We start from the raw sequence: 24875 nt of genomic DNA on the forward strand, positions 1-24875 counted from the left end.
TTTTTTGTCGCTGGACGTGTGTCGTCCAGCGCTAAAAAATCGCTGGACGAGTGTATGTTTTTTAACCGTCCAGCGCTAAAAAAGCGCTGAAAAGACAGAGACACATATATAAGCGTGAAACAAAGACATAATGTATACAAACATTTGAAAAAAGGAGCGAGCGAGCAATTTGAATCGTGTTTTACCACTGCAATCACCCATTCTTCGATTGATTCTCGCATATCTGTAGAATCATGCTTTACCAGTTGATTATCGTGCTTTACCAGTTTGTTGGATTCAAGGCAGTGGAGTCGAAGTTTATCGGGTAATCTCACCCCTTCAACCTCGTAGCTATTTGGTTGCTGTTAGGTTTAGGATGTAGGTTTAGGATGTTTGTATGGCTTCGATTATACGTTGCAGTTTGCAATAAAACCTTGCTTTTTCGTAGTGAATGCAAATTGTTTGATAAAATGCCTCTTTGAATATGCTGGTTTGAAAGTGTTTGTTTAAATGCATCTTAGAACAGGTTCATTGCAAACTCTGATTTATGTTATGCAATGATTTGTCGTCATGAATTTATGGTTGATTGCAATGTGTTTTATGCTTTAGTTTCAGTTAGTATATACTTGAATTTGTTAGTGAATTTGCACTGATTTTGTACGGTTATAATGTATGAATTTGTAAGTGAATTTAGGCTGTTTGAGTGATGCTGATTTCTTTGTCGATATCTGTTGTGTTGTATTGTCATTAAGCGTCACTGATTTATTGTCGATATATGTTATCTGCTTTGTAATGTATGAATTTGTAAGTGAATTTGTTAGTGAATTTGCACTGAATTTGTAAGGGTAATTTATGAATTTGTAAGTGATTTTTTGTGTTTGGGATCTGCAGAGATGGAGGACATATTGCCAGGACCGAGCAGCTGGGTGGTTATCGCTGACAATGCTTACCATGTCAGTGATAGTGTATGGAGAGGTACAGATAGGGGGCCTTTAGAGTGCTTTGGTGCGAGCCGTCTACTTCATGTTTGGGTTCTGTTTGAGGCACAGAAGGAGTTGTTGCACGCCGTGGGATTTGGATTGTTTGCTAACCAGGATGTGGGGGTACATAATGACACGGCATTAGTCTCTGCACTCGTGGAGCGGTGGAGGCTTGAGACCAACACCTTCTTCATGCGCCAGGGTGAGATGACTATTACTCTCCAGGATGTGAGTTATATTCTGGGCCTGCCTATTCTTGGGCAACCTTTGGGAGGGCCATCCATACAGTGCCCGGGGTCGTGGTTTCGAAGATTTTGGTTAGAGCCACTGAGTGATGCAGATTATGAGGCTGGTTGGAATAAGTCAGGCATCAAGTTCACCTGGCTTCATCATAGATATGGACGGGCAGGTGTGGAGGGTGACCCTGAGCGGATTGCAATTCACGCGCAGGCTTACCAAGCGAAACTTGAATAGACTCGGACCTGTCATACAAACTAAACTTTGCAAGAAGAAACGGATTAGGCTTATCATCAAGATTGTCCGTTTGCAAATTATGTACGAACCCCTTCACATATGCGATACGAAATTGATCTTTTTGGAAACGTGTCTCGCGGGGCCTCAAATTGTTTATCTGAGCAATTCGCTCGACATTGACAAGTTCGCCTCCATCCCAAGGACGTAGCACAAAACGCTTGTCTTTGTCCAAAGCGTCTGCTCCCAAAAGCCTAATGTGAATGAAATACGGTGGCGGGCATCTCCTTGCCTTTGCCTCCATTTCTCCACTAGCAATCCATGTACACGCATCGCTCCATCTCCTATCCCTTTCACTTTCTTCCTCCATAGGGTACAAGTTGAAATCCTCTTCTTTAACCACAGGAGCATTTATGAAGAACCCGTTTGCATACGATGGGCAATCTAATGCCTCCATTTCTCCACTAGCAATCCATCCACACGCTTCAATTTCTTCCACCATAGGATCTAAGTTGGAATCCTCTTCTTCGACTACGGGAGCATCAATCAAGAATCCATTTGCATACGATGGACCATCTAACGACAACCGGTCAATAATGTCAAGCATCTCATTGTCCGACGGGGTGGACCAAGAACGGAACCAACTTTCACTAAGAGCCTCCTTCGAGGGTGAAAGCGAATCACTAACATGAGTAAGTGTGTCACTAATGTCAGATAGGTGGCCATTTTCCATTTTTCACCTACAAATAAAAATCACATAAAATCATATAAAATCACTTTATATCACATAAAATCATACGAAATGACATTAAATCACATAAAATCATACAAAGTGACATAAAATCCTAAAAAATCATATAAAAGCACATAAAATCACATAAAATCCTATAAAAATCATATGTGACAAGATCACATAAAATCATATAAAATCACATAAAATCATATAAAATCACATAAAATCACATAAAATCCTATAAAATCACCTAAAAAAGTTACATCTCAGCACTCTTATTTTGGTCTCCAAATTTTTTGCAAGTCCTTATGTCATGGCCATCTTAATGACATTGCTTGCATTTTCTCTTTTTCTTACTAAGGCCTTCAATTGGATTTTTGAAACGTTGTGGCTTCTTCCTACCCTTCGTTTGAGACACTATAGGATCAAGTACCGGCTCGTTCAAGTCGTCACCAATATTCTCTTCAATGGGATTCTCAGTATTTGTATTGAGAGCAGTATCATCATCATCAACAGCCATTTTCTCAAGATTTGCAATTTCTCGATTCATCACCTCTAGGGCATACTCATATCTTTCTTTCGAAACCATTCTACTATGACAAAAACTCATTGTTAACAAAATCATATGGTTGAATCTTTGACTTGGTGTCAATTCTGTAGATGTTGGATCATCGCAACCCATAGCATAAGGTAGCATACCATCTACCCTATTAGCATCTCTAGTCCAACGACGTTGAATAAATGTTACTGGAATTTGGGCAACATTTTTCTTGTTTAAAACGGCAATGATGTGTCGACACGGGATTCCCAAATGTTCATACATCCGACACACACATCTTCCTGTTAGGGCCACTTTGTTGAACTTCACTTCATACAGTGTTCTTTTGTCGACTTCGGTCAGGGGTCTAAAACACCTATAATGTGTGACTTCATCCCCTAACGTCAACTGATCTTTATCCTTCTCCACAAAGTATTTAGAGGCTTCTAGCAATTGAACTTGAAATTGGCGAAACATCTCCTTGGTATACATGGAAGCCCCGTCTTGTTCCAAAGCCGTCTTCAACCTCATGTAACGGGTTTTATTCTTTGTGTCATTGTCCTCCTCCTTCTCCCGCATAAATTGTCTTTCAATTGCTTTCTGTGCATTCTCAACAAATTCCTTCAATCCTGTACTAGAACTGACATAGCTATCAAAGAATGCATTCATCCCCTCGCTCCTCGATGTCGTGTTCTGACCCGCAGAGAATGTACTCTTACTGTAGGCCGAGATCCATTTCTCCTTCAACAAATACAATCCTTGCAACCATGAATGATCTTTCAAATCATACTTCACCACTAAATTTTTCCACCTCTCCTCAAAAATATCCTCCGTCAATGAATGGTATATGCATTTGTTGAAATCTACTTTGAATGTTCCCGGATGCTTAATATATAGGGTGTTCAATTTTTCTGGGAACTTCTGGCTTATATGCCAAGAACACAACAAATGTCGGGTTTGGGGTAGTATGGATGCAATTGCCCCCGCCATTGCTTTATCTTGGTCCGTGATTATAGTGTTCGGGTGTTTATCGCCAACCGCTTCAAGCCATGTTCTTAGCACCCATTTGAAACTAGTTTTTACTTCATCCCTCATGAGTGCAAATCGAAAAAGAACAGATTGGTAATGATGATTGACCCCTGTAAAAGGCACAAATGGCATGGCATACCTATTCGTTCGGTATGTCGTATCAAATGCAACAACATCTCCAAAATTACTATAGGCCATCAAACATTTAGGATCCGCCCATACTAGATTTTTCAAACGGTTTTCTCCATCCACTTGAGTTTTCACAAAAAACTTCCCACCGCCTTCCTCTTTAAGACGACTTAACAAATCCAAACCCGCTTGAGCATCACTGACTTGTATCTTTTTCTTCCGCTCATCCCACACTACATTCCTAATATTTTGGCTACCAAAACCAACATTACTTACTCCACCTTGCATATTGCTAAAAAGACTCATGGTTTGGCTAGGGCAAATACCTGACACATTTAACACATTTATAAGATTTCTTGCCGCACTCGTCATATGTCTTTCCCGTTGAATCAAACTCATCTTACTAGGAGATACAAGATCATGATTGTGTTCTAATTCAACGGTTGTCAACTCCCAATAATCTTTTTTCTTCTTTTTCACAACAAACATCCTAACCTTACAACCACTTCTAGGAAGTTTATCCCGAGGACGTGTGCCGTTACTACTACCTACACATACTTCTTCATCCACAACATTTTTGTCTTGATTTTCACCCGCAAGTCTACAAACAAACATCCGGGCATATATTTTATCAACTTTTGCCCTTTTCTTTGTTTGTTGTATTTTCACAGCAAACCCATCCTTAAGGGCATATGACCTGATAAATCTATCCGCGTCATCTAAATTATCAAATCTCTGATTCAAATACGGGACTTCCATATTTTTATTTCTTTCATTCTCATCATTAAATTTATTATCCACTCCTTTATCATCACTCTCTACGTTCTCATCAACCTCATCATCACCACTAACAACATTTCGATCATCAATACAATCTTCATCAACACTAACATATTCTTTATCATCAACATTTTCATCATCTTTTAAATCAATAAACACACGATCTACAACACTATCAACCTTAACAACATCATCTACATCTACGTAATCATTATTATCAACTTTTTTTACTCTTTTTCTTGGAACAAAATCCTCAAACAAAGAATCCGCCATAATAACAACAACACAAACGAAGCAAACAACTAGATTAGAGTAAGAAATTACCACAACCTTGAGTATGCACTTGCTTCTTTAGCTCCAAAGAGTATGCACTTACCACAAACCCTAGCTCTCCAATTTTTTAACCTCCTCGATCTTTTTTCTACCACTAACCTAAAGTGACCTAGTACGTGAGTATATGATCATTTCTCTGTGTTTCCAGCGCTTTTTTAGCGCTGGACGAGTAAAAATATCTAACTCATCCAGCGCTTTTTTAGCGCTGGACGGTAGACGTCCAGCGGTAAAAAAGCGCTGGATGGTTTTTAAATCTCGACCGTTGATCTCGCCATCGGACGGCTCGCGAGGGGTGTGTTGGTTAAAGGTCCCCCAGCAACCGATTGCTGGGGACCTGGACCCTTCTTTATTTACTATTAATTTTATTAGATACTGATTTGATTGTGTTTGTTGACGGAATGGCTAGTTGTACATACGTAAGGGTCATGTCAAAATTGTATGTTTTCTTTTTAAACTCGTTTCCTTAGGAATTAGTAGTAATTTTATTTAAACCACTAATTAGTTAAAAGTGATTAAGTGGTAACTATTTAAGATTAATTAGATCAGATTCTAAATCATAGTTTATGATTATTAAAATTAGTTTTTAAAATATCCACTCTTCACCATTAATTGTTCTAATTTGCCTAGATGAAAGATTAAGGTTTCGAAAATTTTTTTAATCTCCGTGGAATCGAATCTTAAATACTAAAACGTGATCGTGCGCTTGCGATTAATTTAAAAATCATTTTTCTAGCACATCACAAAGGAGATATGGGATGCATTGGAAGCTTATCATGAAGGTTCAAAGGGTCTAAGGAAAGTAAAGTTGGGACAACTAATGAAGGAACTTGGTGCTTTCGGTTTGCAAAAGGGAGAAACAATTAAAGAAGCTCAAGCTAGATTTCAACTCATTATCAATAACCTAGGGAGACTTGGAAAGATAATTCCTCAATCAGAATTCAACATGAACATTCTCGCTTCTGTTCCATTCGACTTTCAAGCCAAAGTAACTGCCTTGGAAGCTGCTCACAATATTGATACAATGGACCATCTAGCTCTTTTTGCTGAATTGGAACAATTTGAAAGAAAGATGAATGCCAAGAAGCATGATGCTCTAGTTGAGAAAATGAAGAATTTAGCTCTTACTGCTGAAAAGAGCAAGCCAAAATCAGATGAGGAATCAGACGAAGATCTTGCACTCCTTTCCAAGAAGATTCAACGGATGATTAACAAACATAATCAGCTGAAAAGGGAGAAAGGCAAGGATAAGGCTAAGTACTCAAGTAGCAGAAAGCCTTCCAAGGAATCAAAGGATCAGAACTGCTTCGAATGTGGAAAGCCTGGTCACTTCAAGAAGGACTGCTACAAGCTGAAGTCAAAACAGCCTGCTGTTTCCAGAGACAAAAAGAAGAAATCTAAAGCACTTCTGACTTGGAGTGATGATGATGAAAGAATCTGCTTCTAGTGATGATTGGTGAGGAAATGATCAACCTTGCACTTGTTGGCATCGAGGATGATAATGTTCAAGGACTCACCGATGATGGTCTTGTCGAAACTGGCTCCGAGGATGACAACAGTGAGGTTAGTTCGTTTAGATTTGATATTTCAAATGATAATCTTGTGCTAGAACAACTAACCATGCAGGCACAAGATCATATTCCAAATGAGGAATATAATTCTCTCAAGGCAGAAAACAGCAAGCTGATTGAAATGAACAACTATCTTAAGAACATGGTTCAAGAGCTTATGCGGAAGATAGATAAATTCTTTGACTCCAAAGAGCCTACTCAAGCCAGAATGAAGGAACTTCAAGAAAAGCTAGATCAAGCTGAAGGTTTTCATAAAGTTTTGATGAGACGAAATGAAGTTCGGAAAGAAGAGATCTCCCAGTTGAAACAAGAAGTAGAAGCCAGAGATGCATGCCTAGAGACATTCAAGCTAAAGGAATCTACAAAGTTGCATACATCTCAGCCTGCTCCCAGTACATCTCAGCCTGCTGCAAGTACTTCACAGCCCACTACTACAACAAACCAGCAAGCTGAAAAGATCAAAATTCTCGAAACAGAAGTATTGAAGCTCAGAAAAGGAATGAGAACTTTTGTTCAAGGAGAAGAAGGTCTAAAATATATGATGAAGAGCATCAAGGTTCCACTGGATAAAGAAGGTGTTGGTCAAAACTTCAACAAGAAGGCAAATGCTCTCAAGTATGAAGGAAGGCGTGGCAAACCATACAAATATGCTATGCACTGGAATAAATGTGCAAAATGTGGAGGACAAGGACATCTAGCTCAGAATTGCAGAGTCAGGCCTCAAAGACAGAACTTCCAGAAAAGATCAGAAGGGAAAACACCCTACTGGAACAAGAAAACAGCTTACCAGAATGGTCTAAACAGAAGCTATAGAACTCAGCAGCATACATATCCTACTGTGGTCCAAAAGTGGATCAAGAAAACTGATTTAAATGCTTTATATGTTCTTGCTTCTAACCAGAATGGACCCAAACCAATTTGGGTACCAAAGGGTTGAGTTTCGTTTTCTTTGTTTTGCAGATGTGTCTTGCTGCTAAGATCAAGTCTACACAATGGATCATTGATAGTGGTTGTACAAGGCATATGTGTGGAGACAAAACTCAGTTTAAGAGTCTGAAGATGAAAAGAGGAGGAAGTGTAACTATTGGTGATAGTAAAACTCTCCCTATTCTAGGTAAAGGTAAAGTTGGTAATGACACTGCCTCTATTTCTAATGTTAGATTTGTTAAAGGCTTAAAATATAATTTGCTTAGTGTAAGTCAATTGCATGATGATGGTCATAAAGTTGAATTCTCTAAGGATAAATGTCTTATTACTGTTGGTACTAACCAGATTCCTCTAGTTGCTAGAAGGAAAGGACATATATATATATATATATATATATATATATATATATATATATATATATATATATATATATATATATATATATATTTTAGATTTTGAGTTGCAGAAAAGAGCCTGCTGTTTAGCTGCTGTGGATGTTGATCCAACCATTTGGCATAGAAGATTGGGTCATGCTCACATGGACTTGCTTAAGAAGTTGTCAAGCAAGGAGCTAGTGAGGGGTCTGCCCAAATTAAAGTATGCCAAGACCGAGGTGTGTTCAGCATGTCAGCTAGGCAAGCAAATTCGAAGCACTCATAAGGCTAAGAATATGGTATCAATTACTCAACCTCTAGAACTCTTACACTTAGACTTGTTTGGTCCTAAGGCTTATAAAAGCATTGGAGGTAAGCAATATTGTTTGGTTGTTGTTGATGATTATTCTCGATATTCATGGACTTTATTTCTTCGTACTAAAGATTGTGCATTTCAAGAATTTGAATTTTTAATCAAACTTCTTGAGAATAAGTTGAAAACCAAGCTTATAGGTATAAGGAGTGATCATGGAGGTGAATTCCAAAAGGATTTCATTACATACTGTGAAGAAAGAGGACTCACTCACCAATTCTCAGCTCCAAGGACACCTCAACAAAATGGAGTCGTAGAGCGCAAAAACAGGTCACTTCAGGAAACAGCAAGGACGTTATTGCAGGAAAGCAAGCTGCCAAGAAGTTTCTGGGCAGAAGCAGTCAATACAGCCTGCTATGTTCTGAACAGGGTGATCATTAGGCCTATCTTGAACAAGACTCCATATGAGTTGCTGAGAAATAAGACTCCTAATATCGGGTACTTTAAAGTTTTTGGTTCTAAATGATTTGTTCTTAAAAAGATTGATAGAGTTGGTAAATTTGATGCTAAATCTTTTGAAGCTATCTTTCTTGGTTATTCTTCAACTAGTCGTGCATATAGATATTATAATTTAGATAAAAATACTGCTGAAGAATCTATTGATATTGTCTTCAAAGAACCTAACAATGATCTCCCAAGAGATGAGGAAGATGATGCAGGTATTGATCCAAATGCTCAACCTCAATCTGATGAGAAGAAGTCAGAGGAAGCTGCTACTCCAACATCTAAGCTAGCTGAAACTCCATCTTCACAAACTGTCACTCCATCACAGCAAGCTGGAACATCATCTCAGCCTACTGGAATGACATCTCAACAAGCTGGATCTTCATCTCAGCAAGGTGGAACAGAATCTCAGCAAGCTGGACCCTCCTCTGCAGTAAGGAATCTCTCCAACATTCTGTCTCAAATGAAGCTTGATGGATCTTATGATGATGATGTACCACCAACAAAGCGGATTCGAACATCTCATGAAGAAATATCTTAAAAAACTCTGCCCAAGGCTACAAGGACAGTAAAGAATCATCCTCCCGAGTTAGTGATTGGTGACATTTCAAAAGGAATCAAGACAAGAAAAGGAAAAGCAAACTTCTGTTCTTATGCTGCTTTTCTAGCTCAAGAAGAACCAAAATCTGTTCAAGAAGCTCTCAAAGATGAAAATTGGATCATGGCTATGCAAGAAGAACTCAACCAATTCGAAAGATGTGATGTTTGGGAATTGGTAAAGCGTCCAAAGAATGCATCATTTGTTGGCACTAGATGGGTATTTAAGAATAAGATTGATGAAGAAGGTACTATCACTCGCAACAAAGCAAGGCTTGTGGCTCAAGGATACAACCAGCAAGAAGGAATCGATTTTGATCAAACATATGCTCCAGTTGCTCGCTTGGAATCAATCAGAATGCTCCTGGCTTTTGCATGTTACAAAAAGATCAAGCTGTTTCAAATGGATGTGAAAAGCGCTTTCCTAAACGGCCTGCTGGAAGAGGAAGTTTATGTAAAACAGCCGCCTGGTTTTGAACATGAACAATATCCAGACTACGTCTACAAGTTGAAGAAAGCTCTTTATGGATTGAAACAAGCACCTAGATCATGGTACAAGAGCCTCAGTAAGCTCTTAATTAAGAATGGTTTTGTACGAGGCAAGATTGATCCTACTCTATTTACAAAATCTCTTAATGGTGAAATCTTAGTAGTCCAAGTTTATGTTGATGATATTATTTTTGGGTCTACTAATAATGAACTTTGTGAGTGGTTTTCGAAGTGTATGCATAGTGAATTTGACATGAGCATGATGGGTGAGCTCAACTATTTCTTGGGTCTTCAAATCAAGCAAACTTCTGATGGTATCTATGTGCACCAAGGAAAATATGTGAAAGAGTTGCTGAAGAGATTTGGATTTGAAAATGTCAAGTCAAAACCCACTCCAATGTCTCAAACCAGCAAGCTGTTTTCGGATGAATCAGGTAAAAGTGTTGATATAGCACGATATCGAGGAATGATTGGATCTTTGTTATATCTCACAGCCTCTAGACCTGATATCATGTATAGTGTTTGTGTTTGTGCACGGTTTCAAGCTAACCCAAAGGAGTCCCACTTAAATGCTATTAAGAGGATCTTTCGATACATAAGTGGTACTATTAATCTTGGACTTTTCTATCCTATATCAAATACTTTTGATCTCGTGGGGTATAGTGATGCAGATTATGCCGGTTCTCAAACGGACAGGAAAACCACAAGTGGTGTTTGCAATTTTCTTTGTTCTAGCTTGGTGTGTTGGCAAAGTAAGAAGCAAAAATCTATAGCTCTCTCTACAACTAAAGGTGAATATCTAGCTGCAGGGAGCTGTTTTTCTCAAATGCTTTGGATGATGCAAACTCTCAAGTATTTTGGAATCAAATGTGACAAAGTCCCAATATATTATGACAACACTAGCACAATAAATATCTCAGAAAATCCGGTTCTTCACTCCCGCACAAAGCATATCGACGTTCAACATCATTTCTTGCGTGATAATGTGGCCAATGGAAAGATCAGTCTAGTATATGTTCCTACGGAGTATCAGCTCGCTGACGTTTTTACCAAGCCTCTGCCCGAAGAACGATTCTTAATCATCCGCAGGGAATTGGGTATGTGTTCAGTCTAAATCAGCAAGCTGGTTCTGGTATGTAGCCTATTACTTTAAATCTTCCATTATAGTAGCTAGCTGTTGTGTATGTGTCGTTTAATCTATTTGGTTGGTGGTAGTCAACACTTATCTCTGTGCACATTCAATGCTGTTGTAGTTATCTGTGCTCTGTATTATGTGCTACATTTTAAAATTTTAAAATTCTTGTTATATATCTTCTTATCTGCTACCTGATATATGTTCTTTAAAATATGTTTTATCTAATTAAATGGGGTTTTAGTTATTTTAAGTCAAGTATTTCAAGGATATCTCCTCAATTCTCGGTAAAAAGGTTTATCTCGGAGATATATTATTCAAATATTTGGGAACTCCTACAGCCTCGCATCTCTCCACAACAAAAGTCTACCAAGGGTTTTATTTTCAAAATTACACTAGCGCTCGTCTCTCTCTACACTCTCAACCGAGCTCTCTCCAAAACCCTACCAATGGCGAAAACCAGAAACACCACCACTCCGGCCTCTAGTTCTAAGAAACGCCCTCGTCCCTCCACCTCTGACTGCATCATCATCGACACCACTGTCGAAACACAGGAGTCCTCAAACCCTACAACGGACGATGTTCTGAGTTCCGATGAAGACTCCGCAGTGGTTCCAATTCTTAAGAAATCTCGGTATGCTATCAAATTCATGAACAAAGACCTCGAAATCAGGTATCGCGATTATAACCTTGCTAGTCGTAAGATTATTTATAGAAAGTCTATTGTTGGATCGGAATTTGCTGATTGTGGTTTAATTGAGATTTTTGACACTATTGGGATGAAGTCGTTAATTGATTTACCTGATGTTTGCTATCCCTTCCTTGTTCAAGAATTTTATGCTAATTTGCATACACCAACTAAGGGCCGTTTTATCAGTCGGGTACGGGATCAGGGTATTTGTCTGAATGCTACAATATTGAATGGTATGTTAGAATTTAAGAATATCACTGATGACTTGATTGTGCCTCTCACTAAAAAGGGGATTTGTGACTTGTTTGAGGATTTATCTGAATTAGAACAACACAGTCTAGTTCGTGGTGATGTTGATAATATTGATGTGTCTTCACCCACCACTGCCCAACTTGACCTGATGACACATTTGTTGTTCAAGATTTGTCGCACAAATATCTACCCTCGCATTGGTAGTCGATCTGGGTTAACTTGTCAGGATCTTATTCTTGTGTCCTTACTGTTGAAAAAGAAGAAATTTAATATATCTGGATTGATCTTGCACAATATGATGGATTGTTTGAAGAAGAAAACCCGTGCTTTTCCATATGCTCTTTTACTTTCTCAGGTGTTTGAGTTTTCGGGTGTGAAATTGGAAGAGAAGGAAGCAGTGGATGCTACTGAATTTATTGATTGCTCCAGTCTCACTTAGTCCAGTCTTCAGATCAATGAGCTCGGATTTTAGAAAAGATTCCCCCACCGATTGTGCCTTCACATGTGTCTACGTCCAGTCTGCCAGATTCTTCCTCTGTTGCTTCAAGTATTCAAGCTCTCTTCGCCAAATTGGAAGACAAGTTTGCTGATATTCAGAGGGAATTTGCAAAGTATAAGCAGGCAGTTAGTGAGGTGAAAGCCCAGAACACTGAGATCAAGGGTATGGCAACTGAATTGCTTGGCTACTTTCAGAAAGCTAAATCTGTTGTTAGAGCTGCCAGGACTGCTACAGAGGCTGATAAGGAAGCTTATCAGAATGCTGCAAAGGACCTCTCCAATGCTCAGATTTCCTCTCCTGCCATTGCTTCGGGTTCAGTCAATCAGGATTAGGTTGTTGTGGACGACCTTTTTGCTGATTAAGGGGGAGAAATCAGGAGGAGTACTTGGCTTGGGGCTGGGAATTTTTAATTTACTGCTTTTATTATGAATTTCTATCAGACTTGTGGTGCCATGCTACTTTATGTGTTTTAAGACTTAATTTGCTTTTGATGTGCTGAAATATCAGCAAGACATGTTATGTGGTTTATGTGTGGATTATGCTGTGATAACAGCTTATTGACTTGGTTGTTTAATTGTTGGATTTCGTTAAGTCAGTTTATGATATGTTAAGCTATTATTGTGTTAAATTGTTTAGGTAGCTAATTTCTTTGATAATCTATGCTAGAATTCCATTGCTTCTAACTTGTGTGTAGGTTTATCATATTCAGGGGGAGTATTACTCCTGATATTTGTGTAATCATCAAAAAGGGGGAGATTGTAAATCCCAAGTTTTGATGATGACACAATTTAGCAAGCTACTATCATTTCCATCTTAACATAACGTATTTACTCTGTTGTAGCCTGCTATATTATTATCTAATCATTTCTGCAGGTTTTATATAGACAACAGAACTATAGCAAGCTATTTCATATGTTAGCTTGACATGCTTAAGTTATAGTGTTATAGCCTGCTGTGTTGCTTTTCTAATACTGTTGCAGGAATTTTACTGTAACAGATTTATAGCGAGGTGTTTTATAATAGCAAGCTATAAAAGAGTCCTACCAGAAGTAGAACACTTCACAGAATTGAAGCTGTTGACTTCTACAAATATTAGGACTTACAGTGTACGTTTTCTAATCTGAATATGAGTTAAATATACAGATTATAAGCTCAGATTATGTAAATGAAAACAATTCCTAAAATCAAGGAAGTTGTTACACTTTAAACTTATCTTTTCAAAACACACTTCCTTATCCCATTTTAATAGGAACTGTTGCTTCAAACGTCTTTCTAAAACTCAGCCCTCTATTTCTGTGGAGTATAGTATTGAACTAACAACCTGCAACGTTCACATAGTGCAACGTTTATGGAGGTTTGTTTCAATATAGCCGTTATAGCTTTTAGTATATATACAGCTTGCTGTTTTCAAGAAATAGTTAACAACTCACGATCTTGAAAACATTCTCAATCTCTTATGAGCTTATATTGTGTATTCGATTCATATCTTATTAGAGAGCATAGTTTGAGTTGTAATCTCTCATTTTTTATTCAAAGTTTGTATTTGATTAGTCACTAAAGCTAGCGGGGTTCTAAGTATAGAACAAAGGGGGAGTTAGATAGAATTAGTCTTCACAAGGTCTGAGGTGCTAAGGTTCGAGGAATAAGGTGAATTCAAGGAGGGAAGCTCAAGGAATTCAGAGGTTCAAGAACAGGTGCACAGGGGGCTAAGTGTCGAGCTGTTTTCTGTCTGCTCAAGGTTTCAGCAAGCTGCTTTAGTTGACTGGGTAAAGGGAGATATATTATTATTCTGTAATTGTTGGAACTTTCAGTAATAATATATTCTCTTACCAAGTTGGTAAGGGACCAGGACGTAGACCATTAGACATAGGGGTCGAACCTGGCTAAAATTGCTTGTGTCTGATTTACATTTCCGCACTTTACTGTTTTGCATAATAGCCTGCTATAATCACTTTTGATCTGAAAACAGTAAGCTGAAATATTCGGTAAAAGTTTAAAATTGACATAGTTAGCCATATACACCTATTCACCCCCCCCCTCTCGGTCTACTTACAGGGTTTGGGCACGGAGGTTAAGAAATATTATAAAGTAGTGGAAAAGAGGAAGAAAAGTGGGTGAAGTGGTGGGCCATTGATTTTTAATATATAAAATAAAGATAGTGGAGTAAAAGTAGTGTGAAAAAGGAGGAAAAAGTGGGAAAGTGATGGGACCCATTAACTATTTTAGGAAAGTTATGTAATGAGAAATGGATGGGACATCCAAAAAGGAAACTGTAAAGAATCTGGTGAGACAGAGAGAGTAGTATATATACCTTCTTGACGGCGGCTAATAGCAGATATCAACTGCGGCATTCTGCATATAGCCACATCAGCTGCCATCAGTTTGGCCCATCTTTCGTATGTTTCATATGTTCTTGTGAGTAAGTTGAACATATTAGTGTATTCTTTATCCATGACTTTGTACATTAAAGGCTTGATACTCATCAAACAAGAAGGCATTGATCGATAGGAGGCTGACCTCAATCCAAACGTATTCCACTGGTTTATATCCACATATAGCGGTGCTAATATCAATTCAACTGTGTCCGAATAATTTCTCTCCACGGCCAACTCTAAAATGATGCAACTTTTCTCATCAGTTCTTTCCAAGAACAACTGAATCATGTTCCTCAACTGCTCATCCCGGTAATTATTTATAACAGTTTCCGTGATTTGCCTAATAGTATCTCTTCTATCTTCTTCTTATTCTAGGAGGGACAAAAAAAAGTATTAATAAAAGCCCTTTTTTGTAGATTTGAAATATCACATTTTCAAAGTATAGTAAAATAAAATTTATTAGTGACTAAATAAATAATAAAATGTAGTGAAGAGGTTAGGGTTTATAAACTGAAACTATACCTGGGTCGGCATTGTTGATAAGAAGATGTAAAACAGTGGTACTACCATCACGAGCATCCATCGTATCATCAGCTTGCCTAAGGAAAGTTTACTATTAAAATTAAAATTATACCTGGGTCAGCATTGTTGATAAGGAAGGTATAATAAAATAAAATTTATTGTTGACTGTTCCGTGTATGTGAATCACTTGGATCGGCCTTTACTATTAGCTTAACAAGGCCCACATTACCCATTGTTAGGTCCTGGAACGATTGTAGAAGGGGGGGGGGTTGAGTACAATCGTCACTTAAAAATAATCGCGGCGGAATAATCTAATTGAATATAAATTTGTTAATCAGATTTTAATTAATTAATATAACAATGTTTAAGTCGTTATATAATTAATATGGTTCATTTTAATGTCCACTAGTTCGTAGAATAAGTTTGATAGAAAGTATTCTAACTCAGTGGAACAAAACAACCGAATGATCAAAGCACAGTAAACTGTGGATTTAACGACTAGCAAGTTTAGCACAACTTTGAACACTTTGCAAATGAAGTGGAAGAGCCATATTTATAGGCAAAATCCAAGAACAAGGCAAGACAATGCAAAGATGGCAAAGACAATTTGGCACTTTGTCTTGCTGAAAAACACAAGGCAAGACAATCTTAAGCATTGTCTATAGCCTAGTAAGACAATCTGGAGTGGTAAGACAATTATCTAGGCACGGTAAGACAATTGGGACATGGTAAGACAATCTTCAAAATTGTCTTACAAGCCATTCGGCAAGAGAATCTTAAAGATTGTTTTGGAAGCCACAGCAGGCAAGACAATGAGGGACGCGGTAAGACAATTACTGAGATTGTCTTACCGTGTGTTGGATGAGGTAAATAACACTGTAAGACAATCTCTTTGATTGTCTTACCTTGTTGTTTCTTAAGACAATCACTGAAATTGTCTTTCCTTTTGATCCAACAAGACAAACCCTTATTCCCTTCAATTAATTAACCAATTAATATTCACTTAATTATATTAAATGCATAAATTCATAAATTAAATTAATTCGAGATAGAATTAATTTAATAAATAAATTACACATCATATATAATTATTTTGAGAAGTGAAATAAATAATTAGATAATCAATTATCCATTTTCTTCTTCAGTAGAGTCTTCAGTCTTCTGTAAACAATTAAGATCTTCGACTTGATTGAACGGCCACCTTGTTTTGACGTAGAATATTTAATCTGATAAGCTGATACACAAATGTACTGTCTGGTTCATCTATAACTAGCTCAATTAAATATTCCTTATCATTTAAACAATTAAGTTGTGGCTTGTTCGTCGATTCTTCGTCTTCTGAGTTCTTCTTCATTTGTAGACATAATAATGGAAATATGGAATCTTCTGAATAAATAAAGTATTGAAACTTTATACCTTCTGATCTTCTGGATGTGCTACAAAAGGTTATTTGTACACTGAGGCTTGAACATATTAATGAACTTCTTCCAGTGGTTTGTAGCAGCATCTTGAAATTCTTCTGACATAAAATCTTCAATAAATCATTTGACGTTCTTCGTACGGATTCCGGATAACAGTACTTGCTATTTACTTACTTTCTTATTAGAGTTGAGTTGATACTCTTAAATACAAATAGGCTTAACATATGCCTTTCAATCTGCCCCTATTTGTTTGTTAACATAACATGCAAATTATCGAGAGGATAACTCAACTAACTGATAAGACAAAGGATTAAACATTGAAAGATAAATAGCAAAAGTTTCTGGTATTCATTAGACATTCACCAGATTCAAACATTAAAGATAGATTACAAAAGGGGTGTTCATTTAGAACAAATATTACAATACCCTATATAATCTAAGTATCAACTTCTCCTTCTTCAGTATCAGAACTGTGAAGAACAGGAGTTGAAGGTTCATTCCTGGTTGGCTGTTCTGCAGTAGTGGCTTCACCACGTTTCTTCCTTTCATTAGCCAGAGCCAGTTGGTGCATTACTTCCAAATCCACCGGGTCCTCCTGAAAGTCAGCAGGCTGAGTCTTCGTGACTTGTTTCATCTTCCTTGTGTATTTAGAAATACCATTTCGAAGACAGTAGTCAGCTATAACACTATCAGCATCAGCCTTCTCTTTAGAAGTGAATCCCTTGGTTCTCAGGAGAGTAGATGCAAGGATCAGTTGGTTCACATGGTACTTTGGGAAGGACTCATCATTCAGATACACAGTATTTATGACATCATCATTGATGAACTTCAGACAATAGGGTTTCTTGACAATTTGAGGACTATTGAATTCAGCATGTTCCACCAGCTTGTCTCGAAAGAGTTCATTCAAATTAGATCTTCTCTTGACTTTGTTACGAAGCACCCAGAGCTTAGTTATCGTGAATGACTTTAAATATTCAACTGAGATTCTGAATGTTCCGTTTCTCCTTGTGTATATAATGAGCTCCCATTCATCTAGCAGATTCCTGACTGCAACTATAGTGTACCACAACTCAAGAGAAAGGGCATGCATAGACAAATCCTCATCAGGGTTTACCTCCTTCAGATCATAAATCAGAGACATGAACTTCTTGTCATCGAAGGGTTCCCTCTGAGGTCCATTGAAAATTCTGCGTGCAATGTCCCAACTTTTACCAACTTTATGCTTAATATCAAGATTCTTCTGCACACAGGCAACATCATAGATCTTCTGTTTTTCTTTCTTGATTTCCTCTTCAGTTATCAGCTTGTCCTCCAGAAGCTTTTGAAAGTCTCTGAGCTTTCTCTTTCTAGCTTCATTCTCCAGCTTAAACTTTCTCACAAGCTCCTCATGTTCAAGATATACAGCCTCCTCTTCTGTCTGGAACAGATAAGCTTCATCAAATGCACCATTTTCTTGATTCTGGCAGTAAGAGGCATCAAACACATCATCATCATCCATTTCCTTAGGAAAGGCATCATAATTGTCTTCCTGTTGATGCATGGGTTGCTTGCCTTTAGACTTTTCAGTTTCTCTGCCAGGTGCAGAATCAGAAGTATTGGTGTTTGTGTTCCCCTTGTTACTTTGGTTGGAGCTGTTTCCTTTGTCTTCTCCTCCCTTGTCTCTATTCTCCCCCTTAGTTGAGGGATCCTCTCTGGAGGTTGGATCATCGGACTTGGAGTTCCTGAGAAGTTGATCCAGTTTGTTGTCGATTTCATCACATTTAGCCATATAAAGCTCATGATTGGATCTCATCTCGACAGTCAAACCATGCATATCAGCTTTGAGCTCATCCCTGTAAGAACTGGATGGCTCTTCCTCTACTTTCTTCTCTAAAGTGACCAGTTGTGCACCTTTCAATCTTTCATTTCTACGCAATCATCCGGGTAAGTTCAGCTTGTAACTTAGCAATTTGTTCCTTAAAAAGAGCTGGGTTAGTGTGTTCACTCACCTCACGTACACTCAAAGCTGTTTCACTAGCCTCACGTGCATGTGTATCGCTCGGTGTTTGCCTTTCATCACTCGATCCACTCATAGCTCCAACTGTACCAATGTTCCCTGATATGGGTTCAAAGGTAGTGGAGGAACAAATTGTCCTCCGGAAGCCAGTGACGGCAAATCTACTTGCACATTGCCAAGCAGTTCCTGATCATGAAAGAAAGAGTGATCAGCAAAGTTTTCATACATAGTAACTTTATTTTGAAAAACTGTGCTCTCAGAAAGTGTAGTAACCTGTGTATTGGGTTGATTTTGCACTAGCGTGGGTGCTAGAGCAGTGCTAGACTCTGTACAGGATACCGTGGCTGGACGGTCAACTTCAATGGCTTCATTCTGTTGAGAGAATGAATCCAGAAACTGTATTGCCATATCAGAATCCAAGCCCTTTTGGGAAGGCAAGGATGTGGCTGCAGTTGTCTCCGAGGCTTCTATTCTTTGTTTCTTTTGAGAAGACAGAGCTGCGGGTTGACTCATCAAACTACTCAAACTTCGTTTCCTAGCAACTTTCTTAACATGTTTTGAAGTAGTGTTGGTTGAAGTGTTTGGAGAAGAGACAGTGTGTTGAAATGAATCATCAGCTTGGTTATGAACCTATGTGTTGACAGGTTCATTGCTGGCAGGCTGGCAAAACAAGTCAAAGTTACAATCATAATCAGAGATATCAACATTAAAGTTAGATGAGAAGTCAGAAAGTACCTGAGCTACCTGTAGGTCATCTCTGAATGCCTAAAGATCAGGATTGATTGCTGAATCTGCTGGCAGTGGTTGTGAGGTTGATTGAATTGGTGGAGAGTATTGTGGATGAGTGGTAGGTTGTGTGGGTGCAGATGAAGATGGTTGAGCTTCGAAGAAATCAAATGGTAGAGGCTCATCTTCAAATGGTGGATATTGCTGTTGGGGGATAGGTGATTGAACAGGTGATGGTTCAGGTGATGGTTCAGGGGTGTGATGTGGTGATGGTTATGATTGAGCTTGATGTTGAGGTGGTTGTTGAAGTTGTAGTTGTAGATGCTGGTCTTGTTGCTGTTGTTGCTGATGTTGTTGTGGTTGAGCCACTTGAACTTGATAAGGAACAATTTGAGCATTGAACCTTTCCGACATAAATGGAGTGACAATGAGTGGAACCTCGTTGTACTTGGTGCCTTTGGCAAGCTTGTTGATCAGCTTGATGCTTGTCTGTTTGACATTTACCCTCTCAGCATTGAAGTAGAAGTTCTTGTCAGTCTCCGTCATCTTATCATTCAAAAGCAACATAAGGAATCGTGGATAAAAACATTCTGGTTCATCTGTAACTAGCTCAATTAAATATTCCTTGTCATTTAAACAATTAAGCTGTGGCTTGTTCGTCGATTCTTCATCTTCTGAGTTCTTCTTCATTTGTAGACATAATAATGGAATCTTCTGAATAAATAAAGTATTGAAACTTTATACCTTCTGATCTTCTGGACGTGCTACCAAAGATTATTTGTACACTGAGGCTTGATCATATTAATGAACTTCTTCCAGTGGTTTGTAGCAGCATCCTGAAATTCTTCTGACATAAAATCTTCAATAAATCATTTGACGTTCTTCGTACGGATTCCGGATAACAGTACTTGCTATTTACTTGCTTTCTTATCACAGTTGAGTTGATACTCTTAAATACAAATAGGCTTAACATATGCCTTTCACCCATCCTAACTGCTATATGCAAGACAGTATCCATCGAATCATCAGCTTGCCTAAGGAAAGTTTGGAATGAAGTGCCTGGATTATCATCATCAGTAGGCAGCAAATGTCTAGCAGCACCAATGAGAATTTCAGCCAATTCTGTGTATCCTTCAGACAAAGCCAAGTGAAGTGCAGTCTGTTTACGATTGTTAAGCTTGACCAGAAGCTTTTTCTCCGCAAACTTGTTTAATATAAATCGCACGTGTTCTGTATTTCCGTTTTCGGACTCTGTGTGAAGGATAGTTTCTTCCCAGTATCCGCTCACTTTATCAGCATGCATCCCCAATGCAGCTGATAAGGTACCACGCTACAGCGCCCGCTACAGTCACCCACTACAGTGTCCGCCCCCGCTACAGTGCACGGACATCCCAAAACAAATCTCATCATTACAAAGTACAAGGCAAACAGGATAAAAAGCATGCACAAATCCCTAAAGGACAGAAGAAAGGACAACAATTGCACCAAAGCAGACAACCATGCCGGGGATTAGGTATGGACCCGCGCCCGCCACTGTAGCTACAGTAGCGGGTGAAGGCCTATATAAAGGACTCCCCAGCCAAAAAGGAAAGGTAAGTGAAAATTCTTTCTCAATGCCCTCTCTAAAAAAGCATATCGCACCATATATTTAAAGTGAAAACTCTCTGATTTCCCTAACTTGTCAAGCATATTCCGATCACTGATTATCACGCCGGAGGCGCTTCACGGGACACACCCCCGTGCTGCGTTGTTTTGCAGGTCAGGTCTTGACCCGAGCTTCCCGGAACAGTGTACTGGACCAACGACGAGAAATGGAGTTATCAGCAGCTATGGCATCATCATATCCAGCAATGGCAGCTGAATACAGGATATCTTTGTCCATAATTTCATAGAGGCGTCCACCTGGGCTTTCAGCTATATAGATAAACATGTGTCAAATCGTGTGTATTTACGGAATCATCATGACATTGAATATAGGTCAAAAAAATTAACATAAAAGGGTATGGATGCATGTACATAGGGACGGATCTAGAAATCTTGTTAAGTGGGGGCAAAACACACACAAAAGAAAAGCTCTTTTTAGAGAAAATTTTTCACTAAACCAAGAGTGGTTTGAGTTGATTGATTAGATAAATACATAAGTTTATGATAAGAAATACGCAATATATTAAAGTAGAACCACTCGGATTTGAATCCAGAATCAACTGTGTATGAACGTAATGCATTGATCATGGGGTCATTAGAAGTAAAAACATAATATAAAAATATAAAATATATTAAAATTTTGAAAGCAGTGAAAAAAATAAGGAAAGGGGGAAAGAGACACTGTTTAAAGAGCATACCTTGGTCCAGATTTTTAATACGCACAAGAGTACTACAATGAGGTCCGAGCAAAGATGGAGCAGTGCAAGTTGAAGAAATAATCTCTGATATATCATTCAACCCTTTCTCTACTGCTATGTACATTGGTGTTTTTCCCTCATGGTTTTGAATATGTGTATCAGTCGGGTCGGCCTCTACTAGTAGCTTAACAATATCCAGGAGTCCTTCCATGACTGCTGCATGTAAGGCCGTGTCCAAATCTTTATCACCTTGCCTGAGAAAAGCTTGAAAAGAAGTAACTGGATTAACATCATCATCTAAAAGAGGTGGCAAATGGCGAGCTGCATCAATGAGGACCTCAGCCACTTCAGTCCGTCCTTGATAAATTGCCAAGTGAAGTGTTGTATGCTTATATGTACTAAGCTTGGGCAAAAGATTTTTGTGTGCAAACTTCCTCAAAATGAAGCGCACATGTTCTGTATTTCCTTCTTCGGATTCAGTGTGAAGGATAGTTCTGTCATTTGTGTCCAGCTTATCAGCATGCATCTCCAATGTAGCTATGGCATCAGCATCTCCGGCAATGGCAGCTGCATACAGAGCATCTCTGCGCATAAATTTGTAGAGGGTTCCACCCGGGCTGTTAGCTACATACATAAACATGTGTCTGGAGTCATCATCAGTGGCGGAACCAGGATTAAGTGTTAGGGGGGCTGAACGCAACCAGAAGATAAACTAAGGATAAGTAGTGTGTTATTCTGCGTGTCTTAACCATCATGACAGGAAGATTTTCTATACTTTGAAGTCCAGTCCAGATTAATCTTCATCCGTTTTCACATCATAGATAAATTTGTCTAACTGATTTGATAACAACTCCATATCTAGTAAAGAGAAATCCTTTGGACAAAATTGTGTAAAGGCATACCAGTTTTGAGTTATTAAAACTTGAAAATTAATTCCTAGGAACCAAAGAGCCAATACAAAATGGTAGCTCTATGTTTCCTTCTGTAAAAAGGTTATCCATCTCTTGGGAAACGGTTACCATAGCTCTATGTCTCCTTATGTATGTTTCCTCTGTAAAATGGTTTCCTTCAAATAAGTCAATGTGTGCATATGACTTATGAAAGCATGTTCAAAAACTTCTTCTTATGGTCTCTTCAGCCAAAATTTGAAGAATATGGAGATGAAATAAACTCCAACAAGCTCCTAGCACCCCTTCAAAAACTTAGGAGCTCTGTTTGCTTCCTCAACAATGAGGAGCACACTCTCCCTCTTAACTACATTTTATTTTATTTTTCTCATGTACAAAGTACTCAACATGCATGATACAGTCTATGGGTATACATATTTTAATAACAGATATAGATAGGGAGCGTATGTAGGGAATATTGTTTGAGATATCGTGTAATTAATTTTACTTCTTAAATAGTGAAGAGTTGATTGTTTATATTATTTTTAGAGAAAAGTTAATATATATGTTAATTAGACTCTCTTTAGACTAAGTGCCTTCTCTTTTCTTTTTCTTTTTTACAATAAGTCCCTCTCTATAATATTTATAATTCAGCAGGGGTTAAAAAAATTATATTAACACCACTAATTCATGGAAAAAAAATATACACTGTTTTTTCGAGGTTAGGGGGGCTCTAGCATCCCCTAGCCCCAATCTGGTTCCGCCACGGGTCATAATTACATCAAACATATTTTTTTTAAAAAAATTAACATAAAAGGAACAAAATATAGTTTAGTTAACAAAAGAGTATGAATGCCTGTATAGTAAAAAAAAAATTGAAAGGGACAGAGTCTTTAAAAAGCATACCTTGGACGAAATTAAAGTCTTGTCATGCACAACCATACTACAATGATGTCCGAGCAAAGATGGAGAAATGCAAGTTGTAGAGATTACCTCTGCTATACCATTCAACCCTTGTTCCACAGCTATATACATCGGTGTTTTGCCTTGATTATTTTGGATATGTGTATCACTTGGATCCGCCTCTACTAAAAGCTTAACAAGGGCCACATTACCCTTCTCAACTGCTTCATGTAAGGCAGTCTCCATATAGTTATCAGCTTGCCTAATGAAAGCTTGGAATGAAGTAAGTGGATTATCATCATCAATATTATCATCATGTGGACGAGGCAGCAAATGGGTAGCAGCATTAATGAGGACCTCAGCCACTTCTGTGTGTCCTTCATACGATGCCAAGTGAAGTGCGGTCTGTTTAAATTTGTTAAGCTTGACCAGAAGGTTTTTGTCTGCAAACTCCCTCAATATAAATCGCACTTGTTCTGTATTTCTGGTTTTGGACTCAGTGTGAAGGATGGTTTCTTCGGAGTATCTGCTCACTTTATCAGCATGCATCTCCAGTGCAGCTATGGCATCAGCATTTCTACCCATGGCAGCCGCATACAGAGCATCTTTATCCATAATCTTGTAGAGGCTTCCACCATGGCTCTTAGCTATAAGTATAAAAAAGTGAGGAAGAATTTAACAAATAAAAAATTGGATTTAGCTTAAATAACAAAAAAGAAGTAAATAGGGTTATAGATAGTATATTATGTTTAAACAAAAGAGTGCTTAAAGAGCATACCTTGCTCCATATCTTCCATACGCACAAGAGCACTAAAATGAGGTCCGAGCAAAGACGGAGCAGTGCAAGTTGTAGAGATTATCTCGACAATATCATTGTTCCCCTGTTCCACAGCTATGTACATTGGTGTTTTACCTAGATCATTTTCAATATGTGTATCAGTCGGGTCGGCCTCTACTAATAGCCTAACAATAGCTAGGTTTCCTTTCATGACTGCTGCATGTAAGGCCGTGTCCGAATCTTTATCAGCTTGCCTGAGAAAAGCTTGAAAAGAAGTAACTGAATTATCATCATCATCTGAAGGAGGAGGCAAATGCCAAGTGAAGTGCTGTATGCTTAGATGTACTAAGCTTGGGCAAAAGATTTTTGTGTTGAAATTCCCTCAAAATGAATCTCACACGTTCTGTATTTCCCTTCTTCGGTTGCTGGTGAAGGATAGTTTCTTCATCTTGGAACAGTGTATCAGCTACCATCTCCAATTCAGCAATGGCATCAACATCTCCGGCCATGGCAGCATGGAAGAGAGTATCCAGCAGATCCATAACTATATTCTACTCTACCACTGCTCCTGCGTAATGGAATATCTCGCATAATACCACAAACG

General features: G+C 38.3%; 1 protein-coding gene across 1 annotated transcript in view; it reads right to left on the reverse strand.

Moving 5' to 3' along the window:
* The window catches only part of LOC108207159 (uncharacterized), an 89182-nt gene extending 64369 nt beyond the window's left edge, over positions 1–24813 (reverse strand). The window contains exons 1-4 of the mRNA XM_064086722.1: positions 24672–24813; positions 24272–24568; positions 23497–24140; positions 21704–22415 (exon numbers count right to left, since the gene is read on the reverse strand). Of these exons, the coding sequence (XP_063942792.1) occupies positions 21704–22415; positions 23497–24140; positions 24272–24568; positions 24672–24813 (1795 nt within the window). The remainder of the gene's footprint in view (positions 1–21703; positions 22416–23496; positions 24141–24271; positions 24569–24671) is intronic.
* Positions 24814–24875: the final 62 nt, after the last annotated feature.

Source organism: Daucus carota, chromosome 2 (genome assembly GCF_001625215.2).
Source record: "Daucus carota subsp. sativus chromosome 2, DH1 v3.0, whole genome shotgun sequence".
NCBI lineage: Eukaryota > Viridiplantae > Streptophyta > Magnoliopsida > Apiales > Apiaceae > Daucus > Daucus carota.